Source organism: Pteropus medius, unplaced genomic scaffold, assembly GCF_902729225.1.
Source record: "Pteropus medius unplaced genomic scaffold, Ma_sr-lr_union100, whole genome shotgun sequence".
Taxonomy (NCBI): Eukaryota; Metazoa; Chordata; class Mammalia; order Chiroptera; family Pteropodidae; genus Pteropus; species Pteropus medius.
Genome location: NW_024340849.1, coordinates 38,304,156 through 38,323,014, shown reverse-complemented (window position 1 = coordinate 38,323,014; position 18,859 = coordinate 38,304,156). Strand labels below are relative to the sequence as shown.

The 18,859-nt window shown below is 45.2% G+C and overlaps 1 protein-coding gene across 7 annotated transcripts in view; it reads right to left on the bottom strand.

Moving 5' to 3' along the window:
- Nucleotides 1–8,956: 8,956 nt before the first annotated feature.
- Nucleotides 8,957–18,859, bottom strand: part of SLC35D4 (solute carrier family 35 member D4) — a 108,499-nt gene continuing 98,596 nt past the window's right edge. For 4 of the 7 annotated variants that reach the window (XM_039844558.1, XM_039844546.1, XM_039844569.1 and 1 more), the window contains one exon: nt 8,957–11,277. In XM_039844558.1, the coding sequence (XP_039700492.1) occupies nt 11,158–11,277 (120 nt within the window). In that variant the 3' untranslated portion in view covers nt 8,957–11,157. The remainder of the gene's footprint in view (nt 11,278–18,859) is intronic. The other 3 variants (XR_005649024.1, XR_005649026.1, XR_005649017.1) reach the window with 2 other exon arrangements.

Sequence of the window (18,859 nt, the reverse complement as noted above, 5' to 3'; positions counted from 1 at the left end):
CTTTCCCTTCTCCTCACCCACTTCCCCCCGCCCCCTTGAGTATTCACAGTGTCTGAAGCCTCTTGAGGCAAACTCCCCACCTCGAGGGCCACTGCTGCCCCATCCACTGGCCCCTAGGGACTGTCCCCAAAGGCCAAAGGGCCAGAGCAGCGCAGTGTTCTCAAAGAAGTGAGAGAAAAAACTCTCTCTGCTTCTCTGTTTCACCTTTGATTTCATTGCTCATGTCCCCTGGGGTCCTCTTGAAACCTTCTTTGACTTATGTCTGGAGCAGCCCTCTTACCTTGGGCCTTAAAAACATGAGTCCCTGAGGCAGGTGTTAGTATCTGTAGGAGCACATGTCCATGTGAGCAAGTGTTTGTGTGACCGAGTGTGTGTGAGAGAGAGTATGTGTGGGTTAGTTTGTGTGAATGGGTGGAGGGTGCAGAGAGGGGCAGCAGAAGGTGAAAATTTAGTAATATTTTGCATTTCCCTCATCATTTCCTTTACTTCATCAACCGATGCAAACAGGCTGCCCACAGACCTCAGGCTCCACCAGACTCTTCCGGGCCCACAAGACAGGTCTGACTCCAACTCACCTCAAGCCAGGGCCTCTGATATTGAAGCAATATATATTTGTCAAGCTAATGACCTAAAACAGGGCGGGGCACTTTGGGGCTACTGCAGGAGTATGGGCTTTGTCCTCCTGTGAGAACCCCTGAGGCCAGTGACTTTGGTGCACCTCAGCTTCCACCCTCAGCGGGAGGGAGAGCAAGCTGATGGTGCAGAGTGCACAGTGCAAACAGCTGGGCTCAAAAGGCAGAAAGGAAGATGCAGAGTGAGGTGTCCTCATAGCCCCTGTCCAGGAGCATGGTCAGAAAGAGTGATTTATGTTGTTTTGTCTGGAGAGTTGATGGGGACAGGGATACCCATACCCAAAGGCAAAAGTCATGCAGCCCAACTCTTTTGGGGGTGGAGTGGGGCAGAGAGTAGTAAAGAAAGTGTAACTCTCACATCCTTGCTGGACTGCTTTTCAGATTCCTGAAAACAAAACTTTGGGAAGGATAAAAAGACACAAAACGACAAATATATGATTCCACTTACATGAAGGACCTAGAGTAGGCAAGTCCATAGACACAGAAAGTAGAATGGAAGTTGCCAGGGGCTGGAGGGAGAAAGGAATGGGCGTTATTGTTTAACGGGTACTGAATTTCCATTTGGGCTGATGAAAAGTTGCAGCAATAGATGGTGGAGATGGTCGTACAACATTGTGAATGTACCTAATGCCACTGAATTATACACTTAAAAATGGCTAAGATAGTAAATTTTATGTTAGATGTATTTAACCACAATGAAACAATAAGTAAAGGGCTGAGGAGGGTAGAGAAGCTGTGTGGGAGAACAACAGGCCCGGGAGAGGGCAGAGCCTGGACTGAGAGGACAACATTGAGGCAGTGACTCCAGGGTGCAAGGCGTTGCGGTGCTAATATTTCAGAGTTCTTCAGCCTACTATTAACGGCATGGTCCTAGTGTGTTCACATGAAATAATTTGGAATATAGGATTTCACTGTTCCACAGCTGGTACATACTGTTGCGTTAAGCCTAGTGCCAGCCAGTCCCTTCCTGCCAGACGCGCCATCCTCCAGTTGTTGCCTGGTGACTGCAGGATCCAGGACCCACACCATCAGCTGTGTCTCCATGTCCTGCCTCCCCCTTCCCGGGAGTGGCAGCCAAAGAGACAGGACTGTCCCTCATGAATGCTCTAGGAATCATAAAATATGAACCCCGCAGGATGCAAGGAGCTCAGGACACGGGGTCTTTCAGAAGGTCCTTCTGCTCTGCTTCTTTTACCTTTTTTTCTCTGTACCTGTCATCTATTGGCGCATACCTGCAAATCCCCCCGAATTGTATGGTGTAAACCAACAGACATTTATTATTTCTCATGAGCCTCAGGGCTGAGCTGTGCACTTCTGCTGACCTGAACAAAGCTCAGCTTAAACCATCCAGACTCATTTATGTGTCTGCAGTCAGCTGAGGGTGAGCTGGTCTAGGATGGCCTCGCAGGGAGGATTTAGCTCTGCTCCATGTGGTCTCTCATCCTCCAGCAGGCTAAGCCAGGCCTGTTCTCATGGTAGAAGAGCTCAAAAAAAAACCATGCACAGGACCAAGATACACAGGCAAGGAAAACTTTATTCAAGACTATTGTAATAAAGGTCAAGACTATTGTTGTAACAGTAGACAGAGATTAAACTCAACTCTGAATACGATAGAGGCATCTGGGGTTTTATATAGCCAATAGGCAGGGCGAGGGATCCAGTGGTTGGAAAAATACCGAGAGGAACCTGGTTAGATATCAAGGAGGGTGGGGAGTCTTGCTAAACTGGCTTGACAAGAATCAGTTGCTGAGCTAGGCTCAGCAGGCCAAGGCCAAGGCCTACTCAATAAGAGGGCTCAGAGAAGTCCAAGAGCGCAAGTCAAAGTGTATAGACTTCTTAAAGGTTTAGCTCAAAATTGTCAGTGTCACTTTCACAGCCTTTATTAGCCAAAACAAGTCATAAGGCTGGCCCAGACCCAAGCAGTGGGGAAATGGCTCCATCACATTGCAAATGGCATGGGCACCAGGAAGGGTGGAAACTGGGGCATCTTTGCAACTGATTTCCTACTCTCTTAATGGGAAGACCCTCAGGAAGAATGTAAAGCCCCTTAGCTGGTAACCTGGCTCAGCATGGAAGGCTTACCTGCACTGGAGGGCACAGACTGGAAGGTGCCAGGATTGGAACCCAGGCAACCTGGGGACTCATGTACTGACGAAGTTCTCAGCACCGAGAGAAAGCAAAGAGAGTGAGACAAGAACCTATTGAATATAATGTGTGTAAGTCAGAGACTTGGTCTTAGGAAAAAGTAAAAGTCTGGTTGTCTGAAGTAAGTGGAGCGTCACACTGGGACCAGAAAAAGGATTCACTAGAAAATGTAGTCATAATATTAATAATGGGCACCAATTGCTTGGGTATCTAACATGTGCTAGGCTTAGGCGTTGTGCTAAATTCTATACATTTGTGTTTTGTCTTTAAAACAGCCCTGGTAGTATAACCTCCATTTTAATCAATAAGGTCTGGTCCCCACACCCAGAAGTGAGGTTACAAATGGGCCTCCACCGTAAGACCAAGGCCGTGGCTAAGAGCTTTGAAATAGCTCATGTCCACATTCTCATTGTCACGTGTGTGCATAAATCTGATCTGTGGGACTGCAAACTCTTCTACCGGCATGTCTCCTTTCTCCTTCTGTCCGGGAGAGCGTGTGTTACTTAGTAGATAAGATAATTAGTAGACACACCCACAAATATAATGGGTTTGACTTAGTTTTACCTTCAAGATCTCCAGTGAGAAGAAGACAGTTGCTGAGAGCTGAAAGCTTAAAGATGACTGGTTAAAAAACAAACCTCGAACCATTTTCTTAAAAGAGCTCAGATAGCTAGAACTTCGCCTTCCTCCTGCTTCCAGCTTAGACTGAGAATAGAATAGCTGGAGTTCTAGCATCCGCCTTGGGACTTGAGACAACCTTAGAGCTGGAAGCTGTGGTCTAAGGTGCAGTCTGGCCTGAGAGCGGTGGCCACTCCTCTCCCCCCTCTAACTTCACATAAATGGAGGAGCCAGATCCTATTCCCCAAAGTACAGCCAGCACCAGGCTGTCGTGCATAACAGACTTTACTGAAGGCCTGCGGATCATAGAGATGATTGGTTGAAAAAAGCAAACCTTGAACCTGGCCACCAGGGCTCTGGGAGTGCGTCGACCACGTCTCCTCCTGCTACCTCTCTCCAGAGCTCCCTCACCTACCTCCAAGTGCCAGGCTCCCTTATTCTCACCCCCAGTTTTCCACACCCCATGTTCAGGACTCCTATCTCCCCACCCCCAGGCAGAGATGTTGCTGCTAGGAAAGGCGGCCTTTGCTAGAAGTCAACTACGTAAAAACTTGAGTCTAACACAAAAGGCCACATACTGCAGGATCCCATTCCTGTGAAATTTCCAGGACAGGCAAATCTGTAGAGAGAGAGAGAGTGGATTGCCTGGGTCAGCAGGAGCTGAGGAGGGAAGATTGAAAATGGGTGTGGGGTTTTTTTTGGAAGACGGTGGTAAAAATGTTTTAAAATTAGATAATGGTAATGGTCGCAGAATTCTGTGAATATGCTAAAAATCACCGAATTGTATATTTTAATTGGATGTATTTTAGGGCATGTGAATTATGGCTCATTAAAGCTGTTATTTATTTCTTTTTAAAATCTCATTCTACGGGTCTTCTTGTAGGCTCAGGGCCTTCCTGAGAACAGGGAGTGTAAATTTGCTCTAGGTCTACAATCCGCTAGAAAGTCGCCAAAGCAGCTCCTGCCAGAACAAGGGAGATTCTGCCTCAGGGACAACTTCCGGCTTCTCTCAAAGAATGCAGAATCCGTCTACAGCCTTACCTATTTGAAGATCGGGGCTCGCCTCCAGCAACAGAGTCGCTGGCTTTTTTTAGGGTGGCAAGTTAGCTCTGCTGAAGAATATAAAGACTAGCCATAGCCGGGGCATTCAATATGTATGTGCTGAGTGCAGGAAGGAGGAGATCAATGAAAGAATGATTGACATCACTTGTCAAGGCGGTGAGACAGCCTGGGACAGAACCTGGGGTTCTACTTCTGACTCAGCCCTTTTCACTAAACAGCCCCTTCTACTTCTATTTGTCAGGCAAATCCGCTGGCCTGGGAATAGTGCCTGGAGTAAGTCCCCACATTTCCAAGGGCTCCGCTCCTCTCCCCGGGGTGCACTCAGACTTACCGTGTGAAGACAAATGGGCACAAAGCCTTTGCCAGTCCTGTGGGCTTTTTCACACAGCAAGCAGGAAATAAATGACTCAAATGATCCTTTTGGCTTAGACAACTGTTTAAATGGGATTCCACCCTCAGCTGCCAAGGGAGGGGAACTGGGGCGGGGGGTGGTTCCTTCAGACTCCTTCACAGTGGATCCTGGATGGAACTGGATGAAGGCTTACACGGTACTGTTTGTTTTACTAAGGGCAAGCCTCTGCTGATCAGGCCGCTGAAAATCAGCTCACAGCAGGAGCAAAGAATCCTTCATTTCACTGGGGAGCATGAGAAGTCTGCCCTCTCTGAAATGTTTCCAGAACAGAGGAAGCCTTGTGCAAGCTCTAGAATGGGCTCGGCCTTCCCAGAGGTTTGCTGCCCAGTTCAGAGGACGGGAGGCAGTTCTGCAGGCCGCCAACACCCTGCGCAGTGAGCAGCACTGCCCTGCGTCCTGCGCCCTGCGCCCTGCAGAAGGGCTGCCTCCTGGGGACTTGGCTCCTCAGGTTTGCTCAAAGGGGTTGCGAGGTAGGCAGACAATGCCCACAGACAACTCATCACATGGGGGTGGGGCAGGGCCACATGGTTATGAAAGGCGACTTTGGAATCTTGGCTTAGAAGCGATGAGCTTGGGGAGGTGTCCTGTCCTGTTAGTTTAGGAGGCCTGATCTATAAGCAAGACCATTCAGGGTATGAAGCGTAGATGATAGAATGTGTGGGAGGCACCTGAACCCCATCTGGAGCATCATAGGAACCCACAAAGATTATTTCCCATCCCAGCATTCAAATCACTCCCTGGGCTGGCCCAACCCACCTTCCGGCCTCTCACAGGCTTTGGCCTCGCCACTCCGCAACTCACTCACTGACCACTGACCACGGCCAGAAGTCCCCACCTCCAACTCTGCTCATTTGCATGGGGAAGGCAGAGAGGAAGGGCTGTGTGGTCAGACAGCCTTCTTCAATTTCTCCTGCGCCTCTAACTAGCAGGACCTCAGGGAAGTTACTCACCTTCTCTGTCTCTACCCGCTCCACAAATGAGGGCAAGGATTCCTCCACCAGAGGCTCCTTGTGAGGATTAAGTGCGATGCATAGGAGTGAAGCACTTTGTGCAACACTGTATGGCCCACAATACGCCTCGGTGCAGAGTCACACAGCTGGAAGGGACTTCTAACTCCCAGCATTTCCTCAGGTGCTTATCATGTGTGTCGTGTCCTTGAAATTAACCATGAGGTCCATTTTCAAGTCTGTACATCTCATTTCCTACACCAGACTGAGAGCATCCCACAGGCAGGGCCAAGATTTCTATGGCTGGCCAGTGTCTGCACAAGACTGATTCATTATTTGACCTGGCCTCTCCTCAGAACCACTGAGGAGAGAGGGCAGCACATTCAACCTCTGGGGATCCTTGACTTCACCCTGTATCCGCTAAAATGGTTTTTAACTTAGAATCCATAACCCTAGAGGTTCAAAAGACAGACTTCAGGGAAAATAAATCCCTCCAACTATATGCTACATTGTGTGTGTATAAAAGTGCAGTGTATGTGTGTGTGTGTGTGTGTGTGTGTGTGTGTGTGTGGTATGAGTGTGTGTGAGACTGTATCTTTTGGAAGAGAAATTCTTTCTTTCATGAGATGCTCAGAAGAGTGTGTGCTTTCCTTCTTGGCTTTATTTTCTTAAAAGCGCTTAACTCGCTGAAATTCTATTATTTACTTGTTTATTGTCTGTTTCCACAACTAGGAAGTCGACTTCCTGAGGGCTTGTCTTGTTCATGGTTATGGCCGCAAAACCCAAAGCAGAGCCTGCACACAGAGGGTTCTCAATATCTTTTGAGTGAATGAGAATGTGAGGTACTTTGACTTAAGGGTACAGATCCCGCCCTATACTTGAGGTCTGAGTAAGCCATGGACAGTCGCCTGGGGCCCTCCTCCTCAAGGTGGCTCTGGCGCTGCAGGTCAGCTGGAGCAGAGACTGGTTCTCTTGGAGTAAGGGGCTACTTAGTGGGGACGCTCAGAGTGCCAGGAAGAACAGCATTTGAGAACCTCTGCTCTATTATCTGTTGCTGTGTGACACATTTTCCCAAAACTTATTGGCTTAAAACAACGTTACTGTGTTTCATGATTTTGTCGTTAAGAATTCAGGCAGACACTGCTTAGCTGGGCGATTCTTCTGCCCCACTGGCATTGACTGAGGTTCACTTGAAGGCATTCAGCTGCCTGATGGGCTGGTCTTCAGGATCCAGGAGAGCTTCCCTCACAGGTGTGGTGGCCTGTTGGAAGGGTAGAAGGCCGTGCTCAGTGGGGACTGTCTACTGGAGCACCTGCATTTGGTCTCTCCAACACAGCAGGTTCAAGGTAGTCAGACTTCCACACGTCATCCTGGGACTCCCAGAGGCTGTTCCAAAAAACGAAGGCAGATGTAGCATGGCGGTTTTGACTTGGCCTTGGAAGTCATGTAGTATCACTTCTACTACATCCTATTGGCCACAAGAAAGTCACAGAGCCAGCCCAGATTCAAGAGAAAGGGACAAGAACTACACAGGGGCATATATACCATTGAGGTGGGGGTGAGGCATCTGTGGGGCAAAGCACCACAGCTTCTCTCTGTGCTGGGCTGAGGGACAGAGTCTCAAGCCGAGGGTGCTGGGGGTGGCTGGGAGAAGCCCAAGAGCCTTACACCTTTAACTGGCTTTCCCTGGAACAAGGATCAAAGGACTACTGACCCCCCAAAAGTCCCAACCACTCGAACCTCCAGGTGATTTCACTTCTATTTCAATACTTTGTCCAAGATAACTGTTCAAGAAAGATATCATGTTCCAAGCACTAACCACATATTGTATTCTTACATGCTTATTGTTTCATCCACATCTGTGATCGTACTTCCTTTGGAGGGCCTGCAGACCCAATGAAGAGAAGGGTGTCCTCTCTTGGCACCATTGCTCAGGCTCCTTCAACCTTCGAACCCCTTGGCTACCTGAATGTGCCAATCCCCAAAAAACTAGGCCTGAGAATTCAATAGTGGCTGGTTGTTCTGGAAACACCTAGAGTTACACTTCGGGTGAGAGCGGTACCATTCCCAAAGCGCTCCTAGTTGCTCCAGCTCCACGCAGGGCAGGTCACAACACAACCCAATCAAAGAGGCTGAAGGGAGGGACCGGAACACTCTGGGTAGGCAGCTGGGACTCTGGCCACAGACCCTGCCCTTTGGCAAAGGGAGAGAAAGTGGCCCCAGGGAGAAAGTCACAAATGACCTCACAGATGTGAAGACTACACAGGGAAGCACTTCTCTGAGAACTGATGACCTCTGGTAAAATGCGGGGGACTCCACCTCTCCTTCTCAACGGAACTCTCCACAGTAAAGCTGAGAAGAATAGGCTGAGTGTGAAAGAGCTGGTTTGAGTCCTAGCTGGGTCACCCTGGAAAAGTTACTGAAACTCTGAATCTCCTAGGTAATATGGGGACGGATGTTGTCTGCCTCACCATTGGGAAGAATAAACGACAAGATGCATCGAAAGTACCTTGCGCAGTGCTTGGCATATAACAAGTACTCAACCACAAACTGTCTTAGGTATCATTACTGGGTTGGTAACTCTAGCAGCTACATCGAACCTACTTTCCTTTGCCACTTCCCTGGTCCAGTGTAGAACACCTGTTCCAGATCAGCACTGACCAAGAGACACATCACGTGAGCCAAACATATAAATTAAAATTTTATAGCAGCCTCCTTAAAAAAGGTAAAAATAAGAGACATTAATTTTGATGATATATTTCATTTAATTCCATATATCAAAAATATTGCAACATGTAATCAGTATAAAAATTATTATAAGATTTTTGAAACCCTTTATCTTAACATTAGGTCTTCGAATCGGTGTGTACTTATACTCACAGCACAGCCAGATTTGGACCCACCCCTTTTCAGTGCTCAGTAGCCACACGTGGCTATGGTGGCCCTACTGGACAGTGCAGGACTAGAAGGAGGAGTTGGGTGGCCCTTCCTTGTCCAGAGCTAAGTGGCCTGGATATTGGTAGAATTCTGGGTTTGTGTTTAAAATGCAAGAACTCTCTCCCCAAGGATGACAACCTTTTCTGCAATACTCTCCTGCTGTGGTTGAAAAGAAGAGAAAGAAAGGCCAATTACCAAATATATGGTTTCTTTTTCTTTATATCCATAGCAGATTAGTAATAATATACAATGATACAGAACCTGGCTCGTCTTGACAGAAAGAATATTCTTTACTTGTACAAATGAAAAAAAAAAACAAAACACCCTGGTTTTGACTTGTGGCCAGCAGGGCCTAAGGTAATCAGGACCCAGACAGGACATGACCAAATGGATCATTCTGGGTAAAAATGAGTACTGGGGTTTCCTGGAGAGTCCCCGTCCAGGGGCACTGGGCCCAGAGAGCCACAGAAAATGAGGGTTAAGGAGCTGCAATGACCTGGGCCAGCCCCTAGTTTTATAGGCCTTTGGGCTCACCCTGCATTCAAAGCTGAGCATGTGAATTTGGACATAAAACGTAATGGCTGAAGCTTGAAGAAAAAAGCCTGAGATAGAAGCTGAAGGAAACAGGATTGTATACTAAAGAAACACCTTATCCTCTGCCTCTTGCTGGTGTCGAAGTAAGAAATCTGAGATTTTAAAAACAAGACTCTGGAATACGAATTTTAAAAATCAAACAAACAAAAACAAAAAACCCTTGCTAGAGATTCTTAATCAAAAAAAAAAAAAATCTAAAACTTTTCAGCCAAAGTGTTTGAGGTCAGTCTTGCTGGAAACAGGCAACTGGTCTTGAACTGCGCATAGTTCTTTCCAGCCTTAGGAATCTCTATTTGCATAAATGGCACTTGGAAATACAGGCATAAGATGTCATTTGGACAGATGCCACTTTCCTCAAATGGAAAAGAACTGGCTTCAGCTGTCCAGAGAAAGTTTTGTGGGAGCAAAAATAAATAAATAAATAAGGAAAGTTCTAAACTCAGATTTTCTATTTGGTCTTCAGTCTGAAGAAAGTTTGATATCCCAGATGAAGAACAAGAGCAAATTAAAACTATGTGTAAAGGCTACTCTGAACATCTTTACTTTAAATGGCAAGCAGAGACCAGGAAAAGACAAGAAATAAATTTAAGGTGCTGGAGTCCTAAACAACCATATCCATTTCTATTTGTTTCCTTTTCTTTTTCTTTTTTCAACATGTTGGAAAAAAAAAAACATGCAGAAAGGATGGGCACTGACCCTATTCTTCACAGGGCTGAGAATGGACAAGGCTCATTCCCCAGGTGCTGAGGGGGGTTCTCAGAACATCAGTGAGGTAGGTGGTAGGTGTCCAACACTGCAGGGCCTGGCTTCCTGCCTGGAGAAGACTCGCTGGACTTCATTACTTTCCATATCTCAAAAGACCAAAATTGACACCTGGCAGAGTAATGAGGTATTCAAAAAACCTGTTCCAAGCAGAAATATTTAGAGTTAGACATAATTTTCTTAAACCTTCATTGTGGGTTCAGAATCAAATAACCATTTCATGCTAATTCGCTTCTTTTGATTCCCATAGAGGCAAGGTTTAGAGTTTTAATCCAGTTTTAATCTGGTCTGAAAAAATACTTCAGCATTCAACGACTTGAAACTTCCTCTGAGATACTGGGAATTAAATAGATTAAAAGCTTTAAGGAATATGAATATAAATTTGTCTGTATCCATATGTTATATGTTTGTTTCTTTTTTTTCACCTGCCCAGGGAGGATATCTATCAGTGCTTATAAACCCTCTGATCATTTAGTACCAAGTTAACCCAATGGTGAACAAAAAAGTGTGCAGAATTCAATACAACACAACACACAACCACAAAGGCCTCAGCACTCGCTCTGGAGTAATAGTGTTCTTGCTAGCTTCTTCCTTGGCCCAGGGCCACCTGCAATCCCCATCTCTGCCCCCGGGCCGAGTGAAAGCCCTCTCAAGGAATTCTCTCTATGCTCGTAAGCGGGTGAGTGAGGGCTCTAGATAAGCCAGCGTGAGAGCAAGGAAAAGACATCCCCAGGAGTCTCCAAAAAATGTAAAAACACAAAACAAAACCAAAAATGCAACAAAATACCTTGGGCCTGCTACCATGGAGTGGAAGCAGAGCGTTTGGGGAAGCGTGTTTAATAAGGAGGTCTGCATGTCAGGCAAGGCAGGGCCATCCCCACCACATAGGGGGAATCCCGCATCTGTGTCTGCACAAGTGAGGACAGCATCGTCAGCGGGCCTCCAGTGAGCCTCTCAAAGTGGGAAGACACAACGCCGTCCGTTCTCTGCAGAGGCCCAGAGACCCCCAGAAAGAGTTCTCCTTGATGCAGTGAGAAGCGGTGTCACATCATCCTTGCTGTGTTCTCCGGCCGGTGGCCAGTGAGTCTCCTTTCTCTGCGGTCGCCTTTAGACTCCCTTCCGCTCTGAGAAAACCAGCAAGGCTTCTCCAAGTCCACCAAGCAGGAGGCTGCAAAAAATGGCAAGAGGTCAGCTTTGCGTTCCCTCAAGCCTGGAGGCTGCCTGGTGCCACATACAGCAGAATAAGGGGTGCCCCTCATTCTGCTGCTGGGACTCTCATCCCACTGCCAGGTCAGGCCCAAGAACCACCCCGTTGTCCATCCAGAGTAAACCTCGGCCATGCGCTGGGAGGGGAGTGGGCTGTGAGGTGGGTTTGATACCTTCCCTCAGGGAAAAAGGTAAGGTATCCACTCATCCTGACCAGGTGGAGGTGACTGTGCTTTGGTTCGTGATCTCTGGTGCAAACACCAGAGGACGGCTTCCCACGGAGCAGTATGGCGCTTTTTGCTAAAGAGGATTGATGGCTATGAAGCCATGCAGGTATCCATAATTGTAGAATTATTAAGGTGATAATCTCCAAATCCTTTTATTTCATTTAGACTAGTAGAGCACTTAAAGATGAAAATACAAATGGAAAAATCATGAATTTCGCATTGGAGCAGAAATAAACGTGGTCAGTGCTTTGAAAATGAAAAAGCAGTGGGAGAACTGAAGACTGTAAGAAAAAGGAGAGTTAAATATTTTAACATGCCTAAAATTTAATACATTCAAAGGTCTGGATGTTTTCTATTTTAAACTTCTCAGTAGACAATCTGATGTCTGTCTGAATCCCCTGTCATTCTTCCCAAAAAGCACTTCTGGGGGCCGGGCTGGGTCATCAGTAAAGGATGATGATGGGGCCGGGGTCTCCCCGATTATGAAATGCCCGTGCTCAAAGGTTCCAACAGCCCTTTCCAGTCTACTGTTTTCTTCTGTTCCTCTCCAATCCACCCGCCCGATATCCCAATCCTCCCTTGTACTCATACACAACACACCCGTACACAACACACCCATTACAACACACTTGCACAACACACCCGCACACAACACACATCCACTCAGGCATTCAGGCTGTGGCACCTTGATATTTCTAACATCTATCTGGGGTACTGAATATGCGAAACATGTGTAGGCTGTGCACTATATTTCCAGTGAGAAATGTCACCTATGTGGGTGACTCTGACATATAGATAACTTGTACCATTTGCCACTTTTAGTATAGAAATGAATCTACTAAGTGTGAGAATATAAAAACAGTAAGCTGAGTTCCAATTACGGCTCACACATTTATTAGCTATGTAATCCCAGGCACGATATTCAGCCTTCGTTTCCTCATCTGTACCACAGGACATGATCACACCTAACAGTCTCTGTGAGGCTTCGAAGGAGATCCCTGAAGCAATCTACCCCTGTGCTTGGCCTATAATGAATAAGCAATAAAATATTATTATTTGCTGGTCAACTGCCCTCCCAACAGAGCAATCCGTCCTCACTGGCCCTCACGGCTGGCTTCTCGATCTCTGCTTGAAGACTTCTAGTGAGGGGCACATCGTGCTGTGCAAAGCAAGCCTGTCCCACTGTCGAATCTCTAGCCACAGGATTCCAGCAAGCTTCCATGGGCATCTTACTTGTGGAAGCACATGGTTCCTCCCTCATACTGACCCAACAGCTGTTCCTTACAACCTTAGCTATGAACTAAGTTCTGCTTCCTGGAGCCATAGAGAACAAATCCGTTCCTTCATCACCCACCTGTCACCCCTAGAGAGTGGGAAAATCCCTTGAACCACCACCATCTCCTTTCCTTGGTGACTAAAGGCCCTGGGTGAGGGTAGAGAGACGTGCTAGTCATGTAGCCAGGTCCTAGGGGAGTGGTTTGGGAGGATGTCCTCCCAACCCAGGCTAACCACTGGGCTGGAAAGGAGAGGGGCATGTGGGAGCTGTATGCCTAGAATCTTAAGCTCCAAGTTGGAATGTACTTTCCTCTTTCCTATGGAAATATTAGAGTTACAATAAGTTGATAAATTCTCTTTAACATACATTTAGTTCATAATAATGTAGCTGAAGTTGGTGTCTACATTATGAACAAAATTAATTTCTGAGGACTTTCTTAGATCTACAGTCATCGTTTATAGGACTGCTTCTCTGTGAAACTGGGGCCCAAGTTCCAAAAGACCATGTTTTGGAACATGACACACTTTGGTTATCCTCGGTCTATTCAGGACTCAGAGGCTGCAGCGTTCTATTGCCTCTTCTCCTTGGATGAAGTGACTGTGAAGGAGAAGTCATTCTTTTTTTCGTACACTGGCTCACCTCTAAAGACCTGGCTTTTCCCTTCAAGCAGATGGGCTGTTCCCCTGAACCTTCCTTAAAGAATGCATACACCATCTTCTCACACCTGGGCAAGTGCAGAGTCACCATGACCTGATGCAGGGGCTGCATAGTGTTTGGGATTTGGGAGGGTTTTATTTCTGCAAATGTAACTGGGGGCTCAGTGTTTCCTATAATTTCCACTAATCTTCCTTAATCACCAGGGAGAAGAACAGGCTATCAGCTGGCTCTCTGCCACTTTACTCCCCCAGCCTTAGAAAAATGCTGAAGTGTAATAACCTTGCATTTCATCCCTTTGGCTTAGCTAGTTTCTGAAACACCAAAGCAGCTTAGTGTATGCTAAAATGAAAACAAACCTTGATTCAGTTTACTGTTAAGAGAGCCAGGGAAGTGAGCTTTGATTCTGTTTTCTAAACAGCAGGAGAAGCTGACATGGGGTACAGGAATCTTAATAGCATTACAACTATTTAAGTCAGAGCTTTACTGAACTGTTTGCAAATCTTGTAATCCCCATCATTCCTGAAATGAACAAACTTCATGTAACCAAGGCATAAACATCAGATTGCAGAGCATACCCAGCCAAAAATATTCATCACTAGCTTCTGTTCCAGGGGTTTATTTTCAGCATTTCTCCAGTCCTTCATTTTTCTCTCAAAAGGAGCCAAAGGCCCCATTTCAATTTTACATTTATTTATTATTGTGGTTATTCAATGAATTCCTACTGAACCCACTAGACAGAGGACAGAGACTGTATCCTTTTCCCAGCTGGAGGCCCAGTACTTAATGCAGCACCCAAAAAATATTTACTCAATGAATGATGTGTGAATGAAAAAGGGACTATGTAATAAAACTGACAAGCTCAGGGAGGCCACATGGCAGTTCTGCCAAGCTCAGTGACCAAAAGTAACCACACAGAATGGTCTGATCATAAATTCCTAACTGGGCAAGCCATGGCGGGTAGTCACATCCCAGGCTTACAGCTTCTTTGGCAAAGGTCAATCTTTACCTTAAGTGAGCCCTGTCCACTGTTTTTATGCACCTAGGATAACATACCTTTGAAATGTCAGAGTAATTTTCTTTTCTAAGACCCCTCAAAGGCACAACTGCTGGCACCAGAGAACAAAATTGCCAGAGCAGGAGACCACAGAACATCTCATTGTTATCTTGTTCCCTGCATACCATCTCTCTGTGCTATAAATGTTAATTACTAACTATCCTGTACCTGCCGACATAAAAGAAGTATCTGTTACTCCATTTGCTTTGTATCCAATCCTAGAGATTTCCCTGCTTTCTCATGCCTCCTTACGTTTTCTCCTTTGATTCTAATGCATAAAAGGAACTGGAAAACTGCCATTTTGGGCAGCATTTTCTCAAGCTGTTGAGATCTTGCTTCTGGGTATGTCCTCAAAATTGGGCTCAAATAAACTCTTATGAAACTTTTTGGTAGGTTTGGATGTTCTTTTGTCAACATATGGAATTCTTATACTTGCTCCCCCTTCTCCCATCTATAATCCAACTATTTTTGTTTTTTTCCTCAACAAAACCGTATCTGCCTAATATAATATACCATTCCCTTGGGGACTTACTGAATGACAGTTTATAATCTGATAAATTATTCTGTGCTGTGAGGTAATAAGCAATAGTTATTCGGCAGGTTTTTCTTATCATTTTAAAGAGGTTTCGAATTTTTAATTCAAATGGAAACTTGATAAATTTCAAACATTGTAATCCTAGGTGTATTTTGTGGTGTGTTGGGAGAAGTTCCTTTGTCACCCCTAAATCCATTCTTCCTATAAGTAGACTTGGGCAGTCTCCATGCAGTTCCCTAAAATTAAAGGTATCTTTACTCAAAGATAGTGCAAGATCATTTACTAAAGACTCTTGGTTTTAGCAAGGTTTATGTTAGGATCAAGTTCAAGCAATGTTCACGTTGGTAACCCAGTATCAATGGCAGGCTCAGTGAATGTCTGGCCAGGCTAGAAGCTGATCATGAAATCCTAAGAACAAAGAGGTTGTGTCTTGGTTATTTCTTTCTCTGTGTGTGCGTACACCACTAAAGAGAACAGTGACTCATCTTGTCTAAGCATACAAAGAGGAGGTACCCACAACTAATTCTTCTTGACAGGGACACAGTTCAGAATTTTTTTCTTTTATTTTTTATCAATTGAATCCTCTTTGCTGACGTTTTGGAATACAGGGAATTCATATCAATACATACCATAAAACTCTGTTAATTAAAAAATGAATAATTAAATATTAATCTGGATATTTAAATTACTAGTCTCGCCATAGATTTGTTTTAATAATTAAAAACAAGATCATTAGCTGGACAAGAGCATTTACTTTTAATTAAAGACTTTAAAAGTTGACCAACATTAGGTACTTAGGTTTATAATTTTTCTTGGGTATAGTATTTAGAAGGCTGGACACTCGTTTGTTCAGCAAGCACCTAGTGCTAGGTGGAGAGACAAAAAGGTGAATAAAACGTGGTTCCTCTCCTAGAGGAGCTCACAGCCGACAAGCGGATGTGGTGTGCATACCTAACTCAGCATGATGTGTGCTGACCAGGCTGTGCACAGACGAGGTGGAAGGAGCTGCTGAGGACTTGACACTTACGCTGATCCAAATCTCTAATTAGATCAACAAGTTCCTTAAGATCTTGCTGAAATTTCAAATGGCGTTTTCTCCATGAAACACCACAAACCTTTAGATCTATGATTCCCAGCTAAGGTGATTTTGCCCCCGAGGGGACATTTGGCAATATCTGGAGACATTTTCGGTTGTTACAACATCTAGTTGGCTGCGGCTCGAGTTTGCTGCTAAAAACCCTACAAAGCACAGGACAGGTCCCCACAACAAAGAATTATCTGGCCCGAAATGTCCACTGAGGGTGAGAAACTCTACTTTAGATGATAATTTATTTTGAGCCCCGAAGCTGTTGCCACCCAAGAAGATAAATAATGACATGAGCACTCATCTCCTAGATGGAGACTTCGTTGGGGTCAGAGCTGTGTCTGTAGCCCCAGAGCCCAACAGACACTTTTTGTGGAATGAATGACTAGACAAGCAAATGGATATGAGGATGTCACACAATACTGGGTACTCTGGTCTCAGCCAGCCTGGACAGGGAGACGCCATCCTGACTCAGTCATGTGAGGGGGCAGCTTCTGCCCATTCCTGTGACAGCTGCCATGAGGAGGTGCCGGTCTACAACAGCCGTCCCACATTTTTAAAAGAATCTGGAGATCTGGACTTTTATGGGGAAATCACCTAATTTCTAAATGTTGATTAATTAAAAATTTGAAAAGTAAAAAATAGGAAACGATAACTTTCCAGGCCAACAAAACAGGTCTGCCTTTTGTGACCTTTGACTAATCTAAGCTCCCACAAGGCAGAGACCAGCCCTGCCCCTGCCCAGGAGCTTAGAACTGGTCACCCAGTCATGGCTTGAAAAAACTGAGTATATGGATAATGCAGACCAGCTCTGTGCAAAAGAAAGAAAATCTTAAATACAGTCTGACACTCCACTTCTGGTGGTTCACTTTGTGGTTGGAAAATTCTTGGAGGCTGAAAACAAACCATCCTTAAACTCAAGGGTTCTTAAAAATCAGGAAATTCCAAAGTCAAGGTTCCTTTTGCAATAATGACACATGTTGTTTCTTTGATTTGGGTACATATGCTTTTCTCTCCATTTTTGTTTGGGGCATACCATAAAGTTCACAGGATGTGAAACAGCCTGGAGACTCGGCCTCTTAGCAACTATGCTGTAATATTCAGACTTAGCATTCCTCCCACTGGAGCACCATCTCACTTGCATTTCTCACACTCAGTTCAACACCTGTTTTTTTCTTTTCTTTTCTTTTCTTTTTTTTAGTTCACTCTGAAATTCTGTACAAGATATGGTCAATGGAGGTTTATTTGTAAGAAAGAAAAATACTGTCAAGAATTTAGACTATAACTATGAAGGTTAAGACATAAAATTGGGAAACAGCCTCAAGAATGCACTAGGATAACTTGGCAGTTGGGTTTTTAGACACCAACCTGCTCACCATTTATGTTGTGCCGGCCCATAAAGACAGGTGCAGAGAAAGAAAGAGAGCATAGGATTGGCTCCCTGCCCCTCAGCCCCAGCTCTGCTTATCATCATTGTCTCGCCATTAGCACTTCCTGCCCCTCCATCCTTTCCTGTCTTCCTGGGGCAAGAAGGGCCAGATCCTCTTCCACCCACAGCCTGGCTAAGCCTCTCCCTTCTGCATAAGATCTAGTTTCAAGGCAGTTCCAAGGCCTCGCCTTTTCCTTCAGTCTTCACATTTGTTATGCGCTCAATGACTATCTACCCCACAAATTATCTTTGTGATTTCTCCCTCCCCTGAAAACTTCTTGAGGGCTGGATGATGTCTTCTGCTTCTTAATGACTTCTGCAAATTTTGCATACAGCAGTCACCCAATAAATGTTTTAGCTGATTGACAGAATTATAGCTTATAGTAGTAAAAATTGAAGACAGTGAGATCTTTTTCTTAAAAAGTTCTCAGTTCACCATGTCAATTCCTGAATAAGAGACAGAGCTATCTAGCCCTGGGTAATGCTCCTTCTGTTTGCCATCAGATCATCTAGATGCACTTTATAGATGATCGAACTGGTGGGAAGAGGAAGATGTAGGCCAATTTTTCTTCCACCTCCTTTATGGCCCACTTCTACCTAGACACTATCTACACTGCTGGTAAATCCTTAGTGTTCCCTGAATCAGTTCTAGGGAGGTGCAGGGCAGGTTATGGGGCCTTGGACACACACAGACCTGGACCTCATTTTCTTTATCTTTAAAATGGGGATAACCTGGAGGTTGTTGTGAAACTCAATGAACTAATATTAATGTAAAAATGTCTGAAACATAGTAAGTTGCTCAATAAATGGTTAGTCATTATTATTAAAAAGAAGAAGAGGAGAGACCAGGAAGAGGAGGAAGAACAGAAGAGTGAGGGAGTATTTCCTAATTTTTCTTTTTCTTCCATTTTTTTCTTGGAGCTCCCCATTAGGGGCTCCCAAAAGAGGACGGGAATCCCTTTTTCTGAATGCTGTGAGCAAAAAGATTCATTTCTATCAGTCTGGGATGGTTTATATATGGACCTGCCCTCAGGCAGGGAGAGAAGCAAATCTAGACACCACAGGGCCTGCAATTTTCCACTTTTATCCAAGAATGGTTCCTGGCACATATTAGGCCCTCATTAAATATCTGTTTATTATATGAACCCCTTCCAGCCCTATGCCACATGGGATGCAAAGTCACCTCCTGCACTTCCTCGTTATGGTGTCCACAGAGTTTGGTCCTGCTCCTCACGTTTATCCTGCAGGAATTGCCTACCGACATTTAAAAATAACACCGTTA